Source organism: Engraulis encrasicolus, chromosome 5 (genome assembly GCF_034702125.1).
Source record: "Engraulis encrasicolus isolate BLACKSEA-1 chromosome 5, IST_EnEncr_1.0, whole genome shotgun sequence".
NCBI classification, from domain to species: domain Eukaryota; kingdom Metazoa; phylum Chordata; class Actinopteri; order Clupeiformes; family Engraulidae; genus Engraulis; species Engraulis encrasicolus.
This window is the reverse complement of record NC_085861.1, coordinates 33,714,613-33,734,232: the sequence shown is the minus strand read 5'-3', so window position 1 is coordinate 33,734,232 and position 19,620 is coordinate 33,714,613. Positions and strand designations below refer to the sequence as shown.

Here is a 19,620-nt window from a genome sequence, read left to right as displayed (position 1 = left end):
TCTGGCCTGTGCAGGGATCACTACAGTGCCAGTGTTTTGTATTATCCTCTATCCACATTTTTTTTCAATAAATAAACACAGCACAGAAAGGAATTACTGTATGAAATACTTATTGGTCTAGTGCAGAACAAAACAGATTCAGTGTTTTACTCACCACTGTGTGCAAGTTTCTGTGTTCAGCTCAGGTGGAAGCCTCCATCACAACATGTTGATACTGACATTAACCATCCTTCAGAAAACTGCCTCTGCCTGTCAGAAATAGCAAAATAATGTTAACACAACAAGGTAGTATCTTAAAAATATCCTTAACCAAAGACAGACAGACACACACTGCCACTGTCTTGGTTCTAGGACACACACACGCCCTTTAAGGGTCACATCACATGTAATGGCCGGGTTCTCACTCACTCACTCACTCACTCCTTTTCTCCTACTTTTGCCTCAGACAATGCAGTGAGTTTTTAAAAATTGGCCTTACCTGCACATGTGTGAAGGACAGGAAGGGAGGTTGAGGATGGAGCTGCCAGTCAGGAGGTCCAGAGCCGTCCTGGTTCATCACCATCATGTGGACCCCAACCCCAACTTTTAATATCTGTGTGCACACATTCCACACACACACACACACACACACACACACACACACACACACACACACACACACACACACACACACACACACACACACACACACACACAATAGGCGAGATACAGGTTATATGGCACATTAGGAGGCATGGGTATTGTTGCACTCTAGATGTTTAGAAATAAGTGCGTGGACCCAAAAAGTAGAGTTCAATGTGGGAGTACACTAAATAAGACACTGAGGTCAAGTCACTGCTCTCTGATGGCAGCAACCTGAAACATCTGCTCTACTCTGCTCTGAGAAAAATAAAACAAAAAATCTGCTTGTGCTTGACCTTAGTGTCTTATTTAGTGTGTGAACCTGCTCCCACATTGAACTATATGGCACATTTAAAATCAGACCCAATGACAAGTCAAGTCAATGCAACGGACATGAACCGACCATTACATTAAAATAACAGACTAAACAGTCTTTGGATGATTGAAGAGGCAGGAGAGATGACGAGGGGCCTCGATCCAGTAGCATTTATTTACTTCCCAATCTGCTCGTTAGCACCTGTTAACTTCATAACGATCGCGGACATTAATGGCGCTAATGTACATACTTTGAGCGAAAATTACAACGAAAATATCAACACAAACGTAACAGAATATCTTCCCATCAAAGATCAATAAAGTAGCAGAGAAATTAAAGTACAGAAACATCATTAAATACTTTGTGACACGGAGGAAAAAAACACAGCTTACCCCTTGCCAATCTTCCTGAAGCAGAAATGTTCTAAGCAAGGAGGCTTACTGTATCATTGGTTCTAAGCTATGAGATAGCCGTCTCTCATTGGCTCCCATTATAGCCCCGTTGGCGCACGCAGCCAAGTAAAAGATGAATGGGAGCCTATTGGGCTAAATGGCTCAGCAGGGATTTGTGACGATTCTGTTCTCTGGTTTGTAAAGATGTGTGCACATTCTGTACCTTATCATGGAAGTTGTATTAGAAGTGAAGTTAAAGGTTCCTGACATGGCTTTGTTCTCCCAAAGACGTGTTAGTTTTGTCCTGCAACACGCTAGCATTCGGCTAATACCTGCTGGCTGAGGAATCTCTGCGACTATTCACGACCAGAGCTGACGAGAGACGTACTCTGACTGATCCTCCTAGCAGAGACATCTACGGTCACACACCTCAACCCCCACCACCGTCCAACATGTTAATTGAAGGTGCCCAAATTCTTAAGGATGAGCGCAGTCATTTCCTTTACCCCATGTACACATGCCGCTTTTCCACCACCTTAAATGCAATAAATAACAGGTGTCCGCAACAATCCTAACATAACTTTAAACACATCGACATCTGAAGTCAGACTTAAAACTACAAAACAAATGGCGTATGCCGTAAAGTCGATTGTCACGTGTTATGTCATTGCTATAGTTGAAATAAGGGTCATTTTCACGAATCTAACACTTGACAAGATGCAAACGTGTCGGCAAATGCTTTCACTTACTCATATCTATCGAACGCGACTTCATTGTTTCCAGGGAAAAAATCACACGGGCAGATAGTTCTAAGAGAAGCGTACAGCCCCATTGGCACCCATTCATTATTTACTTGGCTGCGATAACATAGCTGCAGTGCCACTCCTGGCCACACCAGCTAGTTGTCGTTCTTGTACAAGATTCCATTTTCTTTGCCTGAAGTAAGGAAGAGTTCCGGGTGCCACACCAATTAACGCCCCATCAGAAACAATAGGTAACGATAAACCCATCCCAAGTGGTATCTACATTAGCCCATATATTTTGAGAAGTTCACTAAGAGAAAATATAAAGGTTTATTTTTAGCACTACTACATCAAGTCGGTTTTATTTACAATTTCTTTACATGCACTGGTCAAGAATTGAAATTACGTTTAACACCAGGTGTTACCTCCGACTTTCTGTTCGCACTCCGACTAAGTCAACTCGTAAAGTAACCGTTATGTATATTCATGCATTTTATTCGAAATCTTACCGACAGTTGAGTGATCGCTGCAGCGAAATCCATCCAGCGAAATCCATCCAGTCGTTTTAATAAGTCCCGCGCGGCGCTTACAAGTGTTGTCATTCGGCAGCATACTGACTTCAGAAACTTGAACAGCCAAAGGGGCGTTACTGTGAGGGCGGTCTAGTAAGGAGGAATGGGCGTAGCGGTATTAGCTGGACAAGACGCAGCTGGACCATATTGGGCCATTCAGGTCCACAATATGCAATAAACTGTATGTCTACGTTACATACTGTATAACACCTGCAGTATACAATGGTGAATTATTCAGAGTAATATCATCTGAAAGGTTCAACAACATATTTTGCACATATAATAAAATCTACAAATGTAAATAAAAAAAAGTCTCAAAAATTTTCTTATACTTAAACTAAAATTTAAAAACTGTATTTGCACCTGTGTGAAATATATCGTGATGAATTTGGTTTGTAACAGGTAACCTCAAGAGCCCCCCATTGTGATCTTCACTCTTAAGTCCAAAGGCCTTTGTATTTAAGGTGTACATTGCATATGTTACTTTTTATTCCTAAGGTACTGTTGGGCAAACTTCTCAATTATATATGTCATTTATTGACTTTTTGCCATTTATCTTATGGTACACGTTTCTCACATAAGCTATTAAGCTTACTTGCTCTTGCTCTTCTCGCAATGAATTAGGGAAAACAGGCGTTTCTCTTTATGGCCCTTACCTATGGAATGAGTTGCAAAAGATATTATGTATGGACTCTCTGCCCTCATTGGAGACTTTTAAGAGGGCAATCAATACAGTTTACACAGAGGAGTGTCATTGTTTCTGACCATGCAGCACATAGGCTACCTTTCACCAAATAATGTGTTTTATGTAAGCGTACGGTTCTTAATGTGTTTTTTGTGATTATTTTCGTTATTGTATGTCTATGTCTGTAACTATGTACATGCTGTCAATTTTACCAGGACTCCCTGGCAGAAGAGACTCTAAGTCTCAATGGGACAATCCTGGCTAAATAAAGGATAAATAAATAATAATTAAAAAAAAATTGGTAACATATTCTATATTTATTGCTCAATGAGCTTAAAGTGATAATGTACAATTTTTTGGAAATACGCTCATATTACACCTCCCCTTGAGTTAAATGATTGAGTTTGACCTTTCTCCTGTGCTTCCTGCCATTCTCCAAGTTTGGCAGTGCCAATGAAAGTACAGGAGAACATACAGGAGAAAGCACAGGAGAAAGGTGGAACTCAATCATTTAACTCAAGGGGAGGTGTAATATGAGCTGATTTCAAAAAATGGTACAGTATCACTTTAAGATAGACGAAAGAAAGAAAAAAATAAGGCTATGGATAGTATAGGCTACCAAGGCTGTAGATAAATAACCTCATAAGTCCATTAAAGGCAGATGAAAATAAAGCCGTCTTTAATTCCTTATTAGAGCATGATGCCACTGATAGAGCAGTTTTAATGCCAACAGTAAGCTGGTTCCAACCTGTCTGGGTTTAATCTTGGGCACAACCAGCAGAGGAGACTCTGAAGACCTACGGTACATCATGTTTAGGTGATATTGCTCTATGATATCTGCAACATATATAAGAACAGCAGTTATTGTGCGTAGAGACTAGTAGGCCTAGGCCTATACTGCAAAATGTGATTGCCCAAATCAAGCTGTAGGGATGTGTAAACCATGCTGTGAACCTGCAGGGCAATGTCATATGCTTCCAGGGCCGGCCCAAGACATAAGAAAACTATGCAACGGGTTAGGGCCCCCACGCCACCAGGGCCCCCCTGTGAGCAGCAAAGTTGTAGAAAGAAATGAACTCTCCACCATTTTCCCGAATCATATACCGTATGTCTTTCTCATGTAGGCTACTACTTACACAATGGAAACCAGTGGAAGCCATTATATACATTATATATACAGACAGCCTACCTATGTCCTAAGCTCCTACCCCTCACTTGTGCAAGTAAATGAAGCTTATGAAGCATCTGATGCTGTGTAGGTGGTGTTATGGGGGGCCCAGGTTGAAATTTTGCTTAGGGCCCCGTAAAGGCTTGGGCCAGCCCTGTATGCTTCGTTTGATTTCACTTCTCACTGAAACACACAACCCTCTTGCACATATACGTCTACCGAGCAAGGAACAGAAACTTAAATCCCGAAGAACATATCACAAAGGCTGTTATTATATCCCATACTATTTATCATCACAGCTTCATGAATCTGTTCATTTTTATTGTTCATATTAGTTCAGTATTTTACCAGCCAAGCAATATCAGAAGATTTTTAATTCCTTTTCTTAAGGAGCAGACCATATGCTAGTCAAGAGGAAACACGACCACAGTGATATAATGAAGTAGGCCTACCAAACTCCTCCTCACTGGTTTGATGGAAAGAACAAACAACAAAAAGGCCTGAAGGGAAGCAAACTGTGTGCCTCTTATCAGAAAATCAATTTTGGACCCATACATTCCAACAACAGCAGTCTACTGAGGGCCCTAGCATCAAGAGATGTTAGCCCATGTAAATCAAACAATGAGAAGTTTATGCATTATTTCTATTAAAGAATGCTCTATGAAAAACAGCACTTCAGTGTGTATGACTGTCTATTGGCTGTGCCTGTTAGTGCTGATCTTTATATTGATTCCACGTTAGAATAAGTCATTGGTATTGGAAGTGAATGTGTTATTTAGGCTATTGAAAGTGATGACCAATGTTATGGACTAGCAATAGGCCCTATTAGCAGGCCTAATCACACAGGATTTACAATAAATGTAAATGTGCTGAGTCGGCTGACTTGATTCCCTCGCTGTCATCTGACATGTCAATCTTCCTCTTTTTTCTCCTCTGTGTCACAAGTGCCTCAGTAGGGCACAAAGCAACACATTTCAGTTGTGATTTCAAAAGGAAGCCCTATGTCACAGGTAAGACTATTATCCGTTCTACACACAACTTGCTTATACACTAAATCTTCATTATATTTATTTACATTTCAATGTCAAATCCACATAACATGAAAACAATACCTGTGTAAGGCCTACATTCCGGGTGTGCTTTGGAGTCCACAAATACGCGACTCAATAGCAATTGGAATGATGTGCATTACATATCCTCACAGGGAAGAGTTGCCCTCTGCAATGCATTGATTCTTAGTTTGACTGCAGTAGCTTGACTGCAGTTTGACTATCTATAAGAAATATTTCAATAAAGATGTATTTATTTATTCATTTAATGAAGGTTCAATCTTGTCATTTGATGTGATAGTAGATTTGGCTAATCAAGGTTTCTGCTTTCAGTAGGGCCTAAAGCAGTGGAAATTAAAAAAATAACGTTACTCAAATAAATTAAAGGATAGTTCCGGCGTAAAATGAAAGTTTCACCATCGATTTCCCATGCCCCAAAATGTATCTAATGATGAGCCATTCCGGGCAATGCCGCGCCGCTATGGAGTTAGCTTATTTTAAGCTTTTTGGCGAATAACGCAGCCAATGCATAACGGCGGGGCCAATTTGTAAATATTATTTTCTGATGTTTCCCCACTATAAACAACCTAAAAAACGCTACACACTTCATCACAAAGGTCTCGTCAATCAAACAGAGGCACAGAGAAGATCATCGGACCACACAGTCTTTCACTGGCCAGTGTTTTCAGAGGTGTCTCACTGTTGCAACTCTCTAGTCTGACCCAGATGCAGGCTACTCAATCAGGTGGCTAGGTAGGCTAAACATGGTCCGCGGTTCTTACACCAGCTGCGGCCGTAAAATGAAAAGCTGGAACCCCGACCGTTTTCACCAACTGCCACTGTCTAAACCAGCCATATTACGGGAATGGCTAATAGCATCAGAAGTGGACGAAACTGACATAAAAACCCGGAGGGATTTTTTTTTTACTTTCTTTCTTTCTTTCTTTTTTCTTTTTTTTTTCTTAAAAGATTTCTGTTTTGTCTAAAAACGATTTGAAAAACGATTTCCTCCGCATTTTCCTCCTGGAGTAAATATTCTATAGAGAAAACTAGAATGGGCACTCGGTAGAGCGCAAACCTTCGTCTACGCCACTTATTTTTTTCTGGCCATCTTCAAAGTGTGGGGCATAACATTCTCCAAATTTTGGTGTTAGTTTCATTTAAATCGGACCGGAATATCGTAATATTACATTTTTAGCCCAGTCTTGACCTCTTATTCAATTCAGCATGCACACGTTCTTCTGGCATATAGTGCTTGGCAAAGAAAAACGTTTTTGACCTTTTCGTGACCTTGACCTTGACCTTTGACCCAATCACTCCCAAAAAGTAATCGGTTGTTCCTTGGGTCATGACCAATCATCCCACTAAATGTCATAAAAATCGGCTCAATTTACGTTTTGACCTTTTCGTGACCTTGACCTTGACCTTTGACCCAATCACTCCCAAAAAGTAATTGATTGTTCCTTGGGTCATGACCAATCATCCCACTAAATTTAATAAAAATCGGCTCAATTTACGTTTTTGACCTTTTCGTGACCTTGACCTGGACCTTTGACCTTTGACCCAATCACTCCCAAAAAGTAATCGATTGTTCCTTGGGTCATGACCAATTATCCCACTAAATGTCATAAAAATCGGCTCAATGTACGTTTTCGACCTTTTCGTGACCTTGACCTTTGACCCAATCACTCCCAAAAACTAATCGATTCTTCCTTGGGTCATGACCAATCATCCCACAAAATTTCATAAAAATCCGCTCAGTTTTGACTGAGTTAGACGAAGTACAAACAAACAAACAAACAGACATATTGACAAATAAATACACGGCGGGCAAAACATAACCTTCTGGCGAAGGTAACCATGAGTGCTTGAAAGACAGAGGGCTCAAAAGCCTAGTCAAGTTGGGTTTGGGTTTTTTTTTTTTTTTGCAACGGACATGCATTTCATTACAAGTGACACGAAAGTGTCTCTATGTACATGACAAATAAATATCCTTGAATCCTTGAATCCTTGAAAAGGCCGGTGTGAAAGCTTCAGATTATGATAAGAATATATGACTAATTTAGTTTGTGACATGCAGACAAGATTTGTGACTGGCAGAGAGCACTTGTTTCTACACATTCTGATATATGAGATTATCAATATGATATAAAATATCTTAATACTTTGTGACCTGAGATACAGGTCTGGTTGTTAGGCATCATATTTGGTTACTTACTTCACTAACTGTGTTTTGTTAATTTTTTTAGGTTGAGGACAAGCAGAATATTCTTGTCATCCTGTCCACCATCGTCTCACTTGGCCCTTCGACCTTGAAGCTACACATCAGTGCCAACTAAATTTTCTTCCAGAAGATCGTGGACCTTCCGTTGAAGTTTAAAAAATAAAAAACATCACTGCAGAGGTTCTTCCTTATCCCCATTGGTCTGCAGGATTGGTTACAATGACTAAAATAAAATGCCATTTTTCATTGGTGACAACCCTGACAATTGCATCATGCCTGATCCAGTCAGTCCTTGGCTACAGCTACATGAATTGCATTGACATGTCTAACGTGATTCACTGTGTTCACTGTGAATTCAGATGCCTTCATCGTGGCACAAAGAACATCAGTGACTTTGTGGATGATCTACCAATCACAACAACTACACTCAATATTTCTCACAACAACATCACAGCAGAGATTCCAGATTACATTTTTTCTCACCTCCCAAATCTCACCTATCTGAATCTGGATAGCAATAACATCTCCAACTTCTCTGAAGACGCACTCCGCAATCTTTTTCAATTGAAGAACCTAAACCTTTCTGCCAACAACCTGAATAGTCTTAAGCCAGGCCTTTTTCAAGACCTTGTCGGACTTAACCAGCTGATCCTGTATGATAACAATTTGATGACAATTCCTCCAGACATTTTCAATGGATGCTCTAAGCTGAATTATCTCACACTCCGAAAGAACATCTTGCAAAACTTCACAGCCATTGCTTTGTCTGTTCAGAATTTGAAGAATCTAAGTAAATTTGATCTGGGCTTTAACAAACTTCAGTCACTTGAGCATTCAGCAAGCCTGCCACCATCGCTTAAGGAACTTTATCTAACTGCCAACGAACTTCACACATTAGGGTGCACGTCAGAGTTCTTAGAGCATGTACATGTGCTGGATCTCTCAAACAATTTCAAGCTGTCCTCTGTACATTTCAAGGGCTTAAATCTGAGTGAGATTTCCCTTCTCCGCCTTAGACGCACCAATGTGACTGTCCCAGAACTTCTCAAACTCGCCCCATCTCTGAAGCCTGTACACGTGGATTACTCTGGTTTGAATCTGGGAAACAGCAGTAACGTTGGGATCAAGTCCTTGTGCCAACTATTAACGAACTCATCAACAGAAATGAATAGACTCATACTTCAGTCTAACAACATCATCAGTTTGCAACGTGATCAATTCAGTTGCCCCAAAATCACTGGTTCCTTGGATCTTTCAATGAATGGATTGAAGACTGTGGGTTGCTTGGAGTTTCTTGAAGGCCAACGCTCTCTGCAGAACATTTCAGTGGAGCACAATCATTTGTCAGAGCTGAAAAACTGCACAACCCAATCATTTTATAGTGTTACATTTTTAAGCTACCGGTTCAATCGCATTCTAAAGGTGAATGCTGATGCATTTGCACACACACCTAATTTGAAGACTCTCCAGTTGAACATCAACATAATAGCCTATCTGCACCCCAAAGCTCTGTGTAATCTCACACATCTAATTACCTTGCGACTAGACAATAACCTACTCACAGACCTATACAATGACAGTTTTATTGATCTACACAATTTGACAACGCTCAACTTGCGCAACAATCACATTTCTGTGATTTTCAACGACACATTTCAGTCCCTAAAAAAACTCCATATTGTGGATTTAGGAGGTAACAAAATCGCTCAATTCCAAAAACGTGCATTCAATGGACTTGAAAGCCTTGAGAATATTTATCTTGACGGTAACCGTATCACACAGATACAGCTCAAGATATTTGCCAAGCTCTGGCCTACTCTGAAAATTCTGGACTTGCAGCACAATTACATAGAATATCTAGAAAGGAAGACCACCTCCCCATTTGCTAAATTATCAAATCTTACAACTCTGAAACTGGATAACCAGCAACCATATGGAATAATGTTCCTACCTCAGAATTTCTTCTCTGGGCTGACATCACTGACAGCACTTTCACTTAAATATAATGGAATCAGTGGTTTTGGATCAAACACCTCTCATGACTTGACTAATTTGCAGTGGCTTACTATTGACTACTCAGGTGTCGGTGTGAAACCGCTACCGGCAGGTATATTCAAACATTTGAAAAAACTACAATCTTTAGCAATAGAAAACATGGGCATTGATGTCATATCAGAGCAAGTATTTGGAAATCTGACGTCACTGCGAAAACTAAACCTGAATCGCAATGCCATGTCAACAATAGACCCTGCTGTGTTGGAAAACCTTCCCCATCTCAACTATGTCGATTTGAGGGACACACCACTCGTTTGCACTTGCAACAACAGTGAACTCCAAAACTGGACCAAAAACAATCGCAGAATTCAGATAGTCCTTTTATATAGCATGACATGCCCTCATCAGTCTCATACAAGTTATTTTCACCAATTTGACACCAAAGTGTGTTATCTGGACATTGGACTTTACTTCTTTGTCTCAACAAGCATTGTGGTGCTTCTACTTACAACCCTACCCCTGCTTTATGTTAAGCTCTACTGGAAGCTTAAGTACAGTTATTATGTGATTCGGTCATGGTTTGGGGAACAGTGGCGGCGTCTGCGTGACGAGGAGAAGAAATGCCAATACGATGCCTTCATCTCCTACAACTCAGCGGACGAGGAGTGGGTGCTGAAGCAGCTGGTGCCAAACTTGGAGGGGAACGGCTCGTCTCTCCGACTCTGCCTCCACCACCGGGACTTTGAGCCGGGGCGCTACATCGTGGACAACATTGTGTCGGCAGTGTACGGGAGCCGCAAGACCGTGTGCGTGGTGAGCCGGGACTTCCTGCGTAGCGAGTGGTGTTCGCTGGAGATCCAGCTGGCCAGCCACCTCCTGTTCGACGAGCTGCGGGACGTGCTGGTGCTGGTCTTTCTGGAGCACGTCTCCGAGAGACAGATCTCGGCCTACCACCGCATGCGCAAGGTCATGCTGAAGAAGACCTACCTGCAGTGGCCCGGCCTGAACTGCACCGACCCGGGCCAGGCCCAGGAGCTCTTCTGGACCCAGCTGAGAAGGGCTCTCAGGAGCAGCAGCAGCAGCAGCAGCAGCAGCACGCCCCAGGCAGACAAGGAGGGGGGCGAGGGGGGCAGAGACGGGGCTTTCACTCACAAAGACTCCATGGCATGTCTGTCACAGACAGAGGATGTGAGAGATATCCCTGTGTGAGATCTTATAAATGTGGAATATGCTCTGAATTGAAGTGTGATCAATCCAAAAAGAAGAAAGAGGAAGCCAAATAATGTTTTTTGCAATGTCTGAACAAAATAAAGAAACGTTTAAAACCAACCAGCATTTCCATGGCAATCATTTAAGGAACTGATACTTTCAGATGATGACACTGAAAACGGTCTAGGACCCATTCTCACAGTCACACTGCTTACAGGGTAAAAACGTACATGTGCACAGGTTTTAAATCATTGTTAATTAGGTGTTTATTACATTTATTACATTTTGATGTAATTCCCTTTTAATTCCGTTACATTTTAGTGAAATAGAATTTACAGACATCATGTTATTACTTCACCACTTCTGCAGTGACCTATTCCCAAACTGATGTTTAAAGTCTGCACAATGATACCTTCAGCAGTCACTGAAACTGAATGCAGCCACTGATAGCAAATACACAAAAATGAAGAGAAAATTGTGTGTGATTCAGAGTTCAGTTTGAAACACATGGTGATAGAACAATAAAATGGTGTCTATAAATTATATTGCACACCTGCAAAACTTAAATAGCATAAACATTAATAAATACCTACTTTACAATGATTTGAAGTGTCATTACATTTTGGGACACCCTGTACCTGATTCAGGCTTGTTGCTGTAGATCACTGGGAAATAGATAATTTTGAAGAGCTGGGACAAAACAGACATTTTGACTATTTTATTGAAATCAATGTCCAAAAATGTTTTTTGGGTTTTTTTTGCTTAGTACTGGTTCTGACACATTTGTTTTAGAGAACAATGATACAAAGTTCACAAGCATAAAGAAATGTTTATGTTAATATATTTGTTCAAGTTGTTAATTTTCAACTACGCAAAGAGTTTTCAAACATTACACTTCAATGTGACAAAAAAAAATGTTGTTTTTTTATGATGAGGAATGTGTAAAACTATATTGTCACAAATCATGGTGACCTACAGAAAATAATAGGACTGTGACTTCACATCACCATTTTTTCAACATAATTAAAACTGATAGATTGATAGGTCTAATTGTAAAGACAATTGGAATATGTACAGACTGCTATCACTGTCCATCAAGTGAAATTTGTGAAGGTCAGTACAACCTCATCCTGGGGTACGACCAGGCCTCTGGACTGGCAGGGGGAGGCTTGGGTGGAGACATGGCCATGTGCAGAAGCTCGGAGGGGGGGTAGAGGGTCATGTCTGTGCTGCTGGATGCCACAGAGACGTTGGCAGAGCCGAGTGGGTGCTGAAAGCGGAAGTAGGGCTGGAGCTGCAGGCTGTCCAGGGAAGTGTGAGCCGAGTCAGAAGGGCCAGCGTTAGCACGCTGCCTGGTGCGGTCAAACTGATGATGCTGATGCACAGACAAGTGCTGAGCCTGTCTACGTGCGCCACCTTGTGGTAGGGCTCTGTAAGTGTAGTAAGGATTGTCGTGCTGCGCCTGGTATTCTTGTGGCAGGGCTCTGTAAGTGTGGTAAGGATCCTCGCGCTGTGCCTGGTATTCTGCCTGGAAGGGAAAGCTCACACCCGGGTCGTGTCTCCATTTCTCGTAGGGGTTGATCACGGGCAGTGGGGGGAGTTCCTCCTGGTGATGTTGCTTGTTCCAGAGACAGGGTAAGGCGGTGTGTGGTGGCCATTCAGGTGGGGTGCTTGTTACAGCCAGTAAAGTATTATGGGCAGTGCGTGGGGGCCATTCAGGTGAGGTATTCATCACAGTCAGTAAAGTATTATGGCCTGCTTGGGGTTCCAGAGAGAACGGGTCAGGGATTTCATTTGCCGATTCAACATGAACCCTTTGCTGTGTTGCCATGTCGAAACTCCAAGGGACACCCTGAGAACAAAGAAGTACAGACTCCTCTAAAGTCCAAACTATGCTGCTCCAATACAAGGGCTGTAACGATACACCCAAATCACGATTTGGTTTGTATCACGATATATGACCCACGGTTCGATACGACCCACAATATATATATATATATATATATTTAAAGATCATAATTATAAATAAAAATATCCTTGCATTGACTTTAATACATTTTTCTCCTTTAACTATTTTTGTTATTTTTTGTGTTTGTTGTCCTGGTTTGTTCTGATGTGTATAAACCCTATGTTGTATGTGGATTTGGACAAGTGTCTGACGTATAAACTGAACTGAACTGAAAAATACATATTGTATATACTTTTTAATCATTATTTTTTTGCATTTACCTGCCTACATTAGTTTTGTATGTCTAAGTGATGCAGCAGATATAGTACCACTGCAACCTGTTCCCAATCTGTTGGTGTTGTTGACATCAACACACAACACAGTGAAATAAGGGATATTAATTCACCAAGTAAAATTAGGCTACTATATCATGCTGAGATGCTGACCGTATGTGAGAGACAGAGACAGACAGAGAAGGGTGCCAGTAGGTAGCCTATTACAGCTGTCTCACATCATCAGAAGTTCCAAACATTAACTGAAAACAACACTGGCCATATTATATGTTTTCAGGAAACATGTTGTAGGCTATGAAGTAGGCTATGATTGTGTTACTTACAGAAATGCGATGTTTACAGTAATGTTGATGTTTCATATTTTCTTAACTTCTTTTTGATCGTGCAACAGCGCGTTGGAAACTCAAAATGAACCTCAGTTATCTCTTCTCTGCTACGCATGTCGCCCTTTTGTTTGCCTTTGTCATTGGACACTTTGTCAAGAGCGAGAGTGAATGCTTTTGAAATGGAGCATGTCTTCACTAGGCGGGCGGTAATTTTACAATCACTAGAAACATGTTGAGGGGGAAAAATAATGGTGCCGAATGTCCTGCCTATCGAACTAAAAGTTTGTCCGACTTAGGGCAGCTCCCTGCTAGCGATTTCAGGCTGGATATGAATTTGGGCAGGTAGAGCATATCTCTCTCTCTCTCTCCCCCTCTCCTCTCCAAGGTCAATCCTCACTCATCATACATTGGTACATGCATGAATCAAAAATCTTTCTACGTTTGTAAAACTTTTTTGGTTTGTTGTTCATTTCTGCGCTTCACCTTCCGATGTTTACCCAAGTTTCTCGTCTCGTGGAGGTTGGACGAAGGGAGCATTTTAAGAGAAAGGGGTGAATGGATCTGTTACCCGCACGTGTGCACACTTTTTTCTACTTGTCTTTTTAAACGCATATGTGCACTCTTGCTTGCATGTAGCCTGCTGTCTTCAATACTGAGGGGGGTAACAACTTTGGAAGGGCGCATCACGGTTCAAAGAGGAAGGTTCGCGATACAGGTTCGTTGCTCTGCGTGTCGCGATCCCTCGGTTCGGTCCAATATCGTTACAGCCCTATCCAATACACTATATGACTATGTAATGCACTGTATAACACCTGCAGTATACTAGGGTGAGTTATTCAGGATTGAAGAGTAAAATCGCCTGAAAGCTTCAACGACATATTTTGCACACAATAAAAACTACAAATAAAAATATAAACCTTAAAAATGTCTCAGACTTTAAACTAAAATTCAAAAAGTGCATTTGCAACTGAGTTAAATGTATTGTGATGAATTGGAAACGTATAAGATTATGATGATGATTGCACTGGCAGCACATATGGTCAAGCTAAGTTCGCACCTGTGGTGTCCTGGGGCTGCTGTGGCGGCGTGGTTCACTGGGGGGCTGCTGGGGAGTGGGGGTCCGGGCAGTGGCACTGGCAGGGGTCCGCCGGGCGTTGGCACTAGCAGGTGTCCGCCTCTGGGGACAGGTCTGCTTCCGCCTCCTCTTGCTGCTGGGTCTCTGCTGCCCAAAGTCTTGTTCTGTGGCACTGCACTGAGAATCCATAAGTGCTACACAACAAAAGAGGAGACAACCATGTTGGTATGCATGAGTAAATAAAGAATACATCACAATAAGGCACCACTGATTCAGGGAATGTATCTATGTAATGATATGTGTAAATATGTGATGCAATAGGGATGCACGATGTATCGGCCAGATGTATCGGTATCGGCCGATATCGGCCGATATTCAACACATCGGACATCGGTCTGATGGGTAAAACTGGGCCGATGTTAACGCCGATGTTTTTTTTTATATGTTACGGTTCTAAGAGAATGGACTTGACGATGACTTTCACTGTTTGTCTTCTATTTTGTCTCTATTTTTTATCTAATTATCACAGGGAGTTAAAAAGTGTTTTTGGAAATAAGACGACATTCAAAAATTCTGTTTGTTTGCATCATTGTCATCTCTTTTTTTTTTTAAAAAGAAAGAAAAACATCGGTATCGGTTAATATCGGTCATCGGCCAAAACCGCAATATCATAATCGGATATCGGTATCGGCCGAAATTTTTGACATCGTGCATCCCTGAATCTGATGTGTGAGATGTACGGTGCCAGGTATATATTCTGCTGCACCACAAACAACTGAATGGTCAATTCATTGGCTTTCCTGCTGTCAGAATAACATTCAACATGCTTCACAAATTAAATATTGCTCATCAACTGTGATTACATAATGCTTATGATTTGTTGCATGAGGATTCTGCGGATTCCAAGAGTACACACAGCACATTCTACTGTAATAGGCCTACCTGTGCACTTTTCCTCTGGGTCGTCACCGTGCATCCCGCTGCCATTTTCGTTGCCTTCTTGCTTTTCTCCGGAGCCCAGCTTTGAGTGCAGCCTGACCAGATTCTGCTGAACCTCTGTGCCGTGGCTCTCGTGCAGCGCATGGAGAATTGTGGACCTGCACTCCGCCAACAGGTGGTGGCGCATCATTACAGGGCGTTCGAGAGACTTGCACAGGCGGCTGGCCACAAGGCTGATCAGATGACTGGCTACTTTTGGCTGTTGCTTTTCCCTCTCGGTTTCACCATTCCCTCCTTTTTGATGAAGATTGACATGGCCTGCTTCTCCAGTTATGGGCGAGTCTGGGGTGTTATGAGTCATCTGTGCCTTTGTGTGAGGCACTCTGGGTCTCTGGTGTGTAGGTGTGCACTCTGCATGTTGAGTATGGGCATGCAGAAACTCTGGCTGAAGAGGGTACTCGGCATGGTGCGTATGGGGGCCCTTGTGCCTTTCAGGCGAAATCCTTGGCGTTAACAGCTGCATGTTATTTGACGCAGAACTTCTGGGAGGGGAGGACAGAATCGCAACAGAGTTGCTTTCAGATGGTGATATTTCCACCACACATTCTGTATTTCTCTGAAAAGGGGACACCATCGATTCTTGACTGGCTGTACCTCCGTCTCCTCCCTTCTCGTCACTTTGTGAACACGTTTGACTTCTTGCTGAGACTCCACATCTACTCTCAGAGGAGATACTCTTTCTCCTGCATTTCCCAGACACTTCATGTTTTTGTTTCGGTGGACATTCCTTCTCGTTTCCTGAGTGCTGAGTGGGAGACAGAGTGGGTGATTGCAACATTCTGTCAGAGTGGCCTAAGTGGTTTTTGGACCTTACTGACTTCCTCTCTTCAGTCAGCAAACGTTCTATATCAAATGACTTCACCTCATGGTTGAACAGACCTTGATGGCCAAGAAGGCGTCTGTCCGTGATAAAGGAGGGCTCTTTTGAGGGGAAAGCTTTGGCAAATTTTTCTTGAAGGAGCGTATGAGAGAGTGAATTAGAGGATTGAAATGACTCTTTTTCTCTGCCTTCTCTTCTGACAATTTGTTTGTGGCGGGAGTGTGATTTCATTTTTTGCCCATTGCATCCCTGTTTTATCTGATCTCTCTCCTTACGAGTCTTCAGACGTTTCCCTTTGGCAGACATTGCATTACTCTGTAAAGTTTCGTAACCATCTCCATTTTTACAAGATGAGCAACATGCAGTTGTTGAAACTGGGGTAGAGGTTTGAGACTTGAAATGTTTGCTGAAAACATCCAGCACGTTTCTTTTGTCGGGACGTGGTTTTTCTTTACTTTTCAAATGGCTCATCTTGTCATTGTATTATTGGAAGTCCACGTTTAACTGAAAACAGAGGAGAAAATGTCTTAAAACTCATGTTACACTTAGAGGTGGGTAGGGAACCGTGAAATGACAAGGAAAGGAGTCTTAAAAATTACATTTGCAATACAATTAGGCTACGTTATATTCGGGTGTGTTTTAATGGTGGCTGTCTTCAATATAGGCCCAAAGTGCAGGGGGAAATCCTGGTTTGTGTTCATAGTCCGGCCCTTGGTTTGATGTGGCCATTCGAATGAAAAAGGTTCTCCCCACTGCCCCACTCCTCCTGCACTAAGATCTTCAAGGGGTGCATGTAGGCACAGCATCTCTGCTGAACAGTAGTTCTACCTTGTACCAATACAGTTAGTTGCCAAAACTTGGGGCCTAATTCAAAGCAAAGCTATGTTATTATGAATACCGGAGACGAAAGCGCGAATTCTTGACATGACGCATCCAACAAACACATGATTAGAAGGGACAACTCGTAAAAAAAGTACCCGGTTACGTTACCTCCGTCCTCATAGCTACGATGCAGATGGTGCTTTCATCTCTCAATATGGCTAGCTATGCTAATGCTTCAAAATTCTGTTAAAGACGACGGCAGCACGACAAGGAATTTCCACAGTCGCTATATTTGTCAACTATTTACTTGGCTATTTATCTTGTCTCACTTGCCTAGTACAGTTAATTTCCTTAACTGTTGCTAACTTGTCTTTCTACAACTAGGCTACACCGAGCATTACCATACACTTCCGTGAAGCATAAAAGGTCATCAAGGTTTTTTTTAAGACTTTGATAGAGACAGGATCTTACCAGCTGCATGCCTCCATTAATTAATTCACCTGAAGTGTCTGTCGTCTCTGCTAATCCGATTGTAGAGCTCTACTCGTAAAATAAACGCTTTCCTATCTTGATGTTGTTCTACATTCTGTTAGTGTTTTCATTTGCATTTGAGTGAGTGCTAGAACTGTTGCCCTGGTTCTACCTAAGATTCTAGATCGCCTCTGGCAGAGCCGTACAGAGACTCTGGTTCTACCCTAGGTATTAATTTCTCTGGTTCTTTGCAAGCTGACTCAGTTTTATTTATTTTTTTGCATACTGACTCCTGTGTTTCCGTTTAGCCGCAAATGATGACGGATAGAGGGCATAATAATAATAATAATAATAATAATAATAATAATAATAATAATAATAATAATAATAACAGCCTAGGCTACTACTACTACGTCTACTAGGCTGCTAGGCTAGGCTACTACTAATAATAGTGATAATAATAATAATAATAATAATAATAATAATAATAATAATAATAATGTTGTCATTATTATTAGGCTATTAGCCTATGTAGTAGTAGTAGCAGAGACAATCTAAATGCATTAGAATAGATAGGCAGTGGGCCAAGAATCATAGCTCATCTAGAAAATGAGTTTCGTTGTGACCGTTTAGTGGCAACTTAAAAACATGTTTTCTTGATCAATTTGGGGGTGCTGAATCCAAATCTGCCTGTTGCCACGGCGTCAGCCTGCACATTTGGCCACCACAAGGGGCGCTATATTAATTTTTGCTTATTTATGGGAAGCAACAGAGTTTTAAAGTTTTCCTTCCTGTTCAGTAATAACATTTTACAGACTGCTTTGTAACAACATTTTCCATGAAGTTTTGGACCATTTCTTTACTTCAAGCCACGTTTTTTTTCCAAACATGACAGTTGATTGGTTGAATTATAGAACAACATGCATTGCATATACATTACAATCTAGACTCAAGATGGAAGAAAATACTAAAATATGACTGTGATGCAGGATATTCTGTGCGCGTCATCATGGCTCCCTATGCGGGCGCCATTGAACATTTGGAACGCCATGCCCTCTTTGAAACTTTCATATCCCTTGCCAGTATTAATTATGGACTTTATTAACTGCTACGTGAAAGTTTACACGTTTGCAATGTGTTTCATGCCTTGTAATCTAGCATATGGATGCACACATTAGAGTCACAAACCCTATATTCATATTCAAACATTTCACGCACGCATCCACACATTCTTAGTTAGAACAATTGTACTACTCCCCTACAAAGGAAAAAATAGCTCAGCTGATCAAACTGTGCAACTGAGAGAAGTGACTTCCAAGTTTTTTGTTTAATCCTTATAATTTCTTTGAGTTCCGACACAGTAGTGGACGTACAGTAGTTGCTGTTGCCCCTTGTACTGCTGCAGAGATCTGAATTACTATTTTCTCAATTGAATAATTATAAATAATTATTATAATAAAAAGACCACGGCTATAAGATTATTGATAAAATGGGCTCTGCATGGAATAATGATGACACATTGATACAATTGACAGTATGCAGGCCTATTGATACCAAAATTGACCTTTGACCCATAGTTGGCGCACTATTACTGGATATTCCACCTTGTGTCTATCATTCTTGTGTCAAAGGGTCACGTAAGGACAACATGCAAAAACTGACGTGGTGATTACTTGTTCTGTGCTCATAGTTATGACAAGCCATAATCTTCTAACCCTCTACTGCACAACATTGCCCTCTGGCAAGACAATGTTTTTTAAAGCCTCATGTCCAGTGTGTGCCTCTTTACATTATCAAAACCAATCAGAATGTTAGAAAAGACAGTCTCTATATATTATAGTCTCTTTCTACAGGATGTTAGTCAACTCTGCGTTCCTGCTTGGGAAGCACAT

At 41.4% G+C, this 19,620-nt stretch overlaps 2 protein-coding genes across 2 annotated transcripts; one reads left to right on the top strand and one right to left on the bottom strand.

Moving 5' to 3' along the window:
- Positions 1-7,802: 7,802 nt before the first annotated feature.
- Positions 7,803-11,083, top strand: tlr21 (toll-like receptor 21). Its single transcript, XM_063199155.1, has one exon. It carries the CDS (start codon positions 7,990-7,992, stop codon positions 10,972-10,974), a length of 2,985 nt encoding a protein of 994 aa, XP_063055225.1. The 5' UTR covers positions 7,803-7,989; the 3' UTR covers positions 10,975-11,083.
- Positions 11,084-11,794: 711 nt separating this feature from the next.
- si:dkey-250k15.4 (serine/arginine repetitive matrix protein 1) lies at positions 11,795-17,800 on the bottom strand. Its single transcript, XM_063198154.1, has 4 exons — positions 17,729-17,800; positions 15,559-16,939; positions 14,599-14,810; positions 11,795-12,826 (listed from the first exon to the last, which is right to left on the bottom strand). The coding sequence occupies exons 2-4, from the start codon at positions 16,904-16,906 to the stop codon at positions 12,089-12,091; spliced, it is 2,298 nt and encodes a 765-aa protein (XP_063054224.1). The 5' UTR covers positions 16,907-16,939; positions 17,729-17,800; the 3' UTR covers positions 11,795-12,088.
- Between the last annotated feature and the right edge of the window lie 1,820 nt (positions 17,801-19,620).

What these genes read in the sequence shown, in the direction of transcription:
- si:dkey-250k15.4 (XM_063198154.1), bottom strand. Translation starts at nt 16,906, where the DNA reads ATGAGCCATTTGAAAAGTAAAGAAAAACCACGTCCCGACAAAAGAAAC. An exon ending in CCCAGAGGAAAAGTGCACAG is followed by an intron (nt 14,811 to 15,558) that starts GTAGGCCTATTA and finishes TTTGTTGTGTAG; the next exon opens with CACTTATGGATTCTCAGTGC. An exon ending in GCAGCCCCAGGACACCACAG is followed by an intron (nt 12,827 to 14,598) that starts GTGCGAACTTAG and finishes CTTTGTTCTCAG; the next exon opens with GGTGTCCCTTGGAGTTTCGA.
- tlr21 (XM_063199155.1), top strand. Translation starts at nt 7,990, where the DNA reads ATGACTAAAATAAAATGCCATTTTTCATTGGTGACAACCCTGACAATT.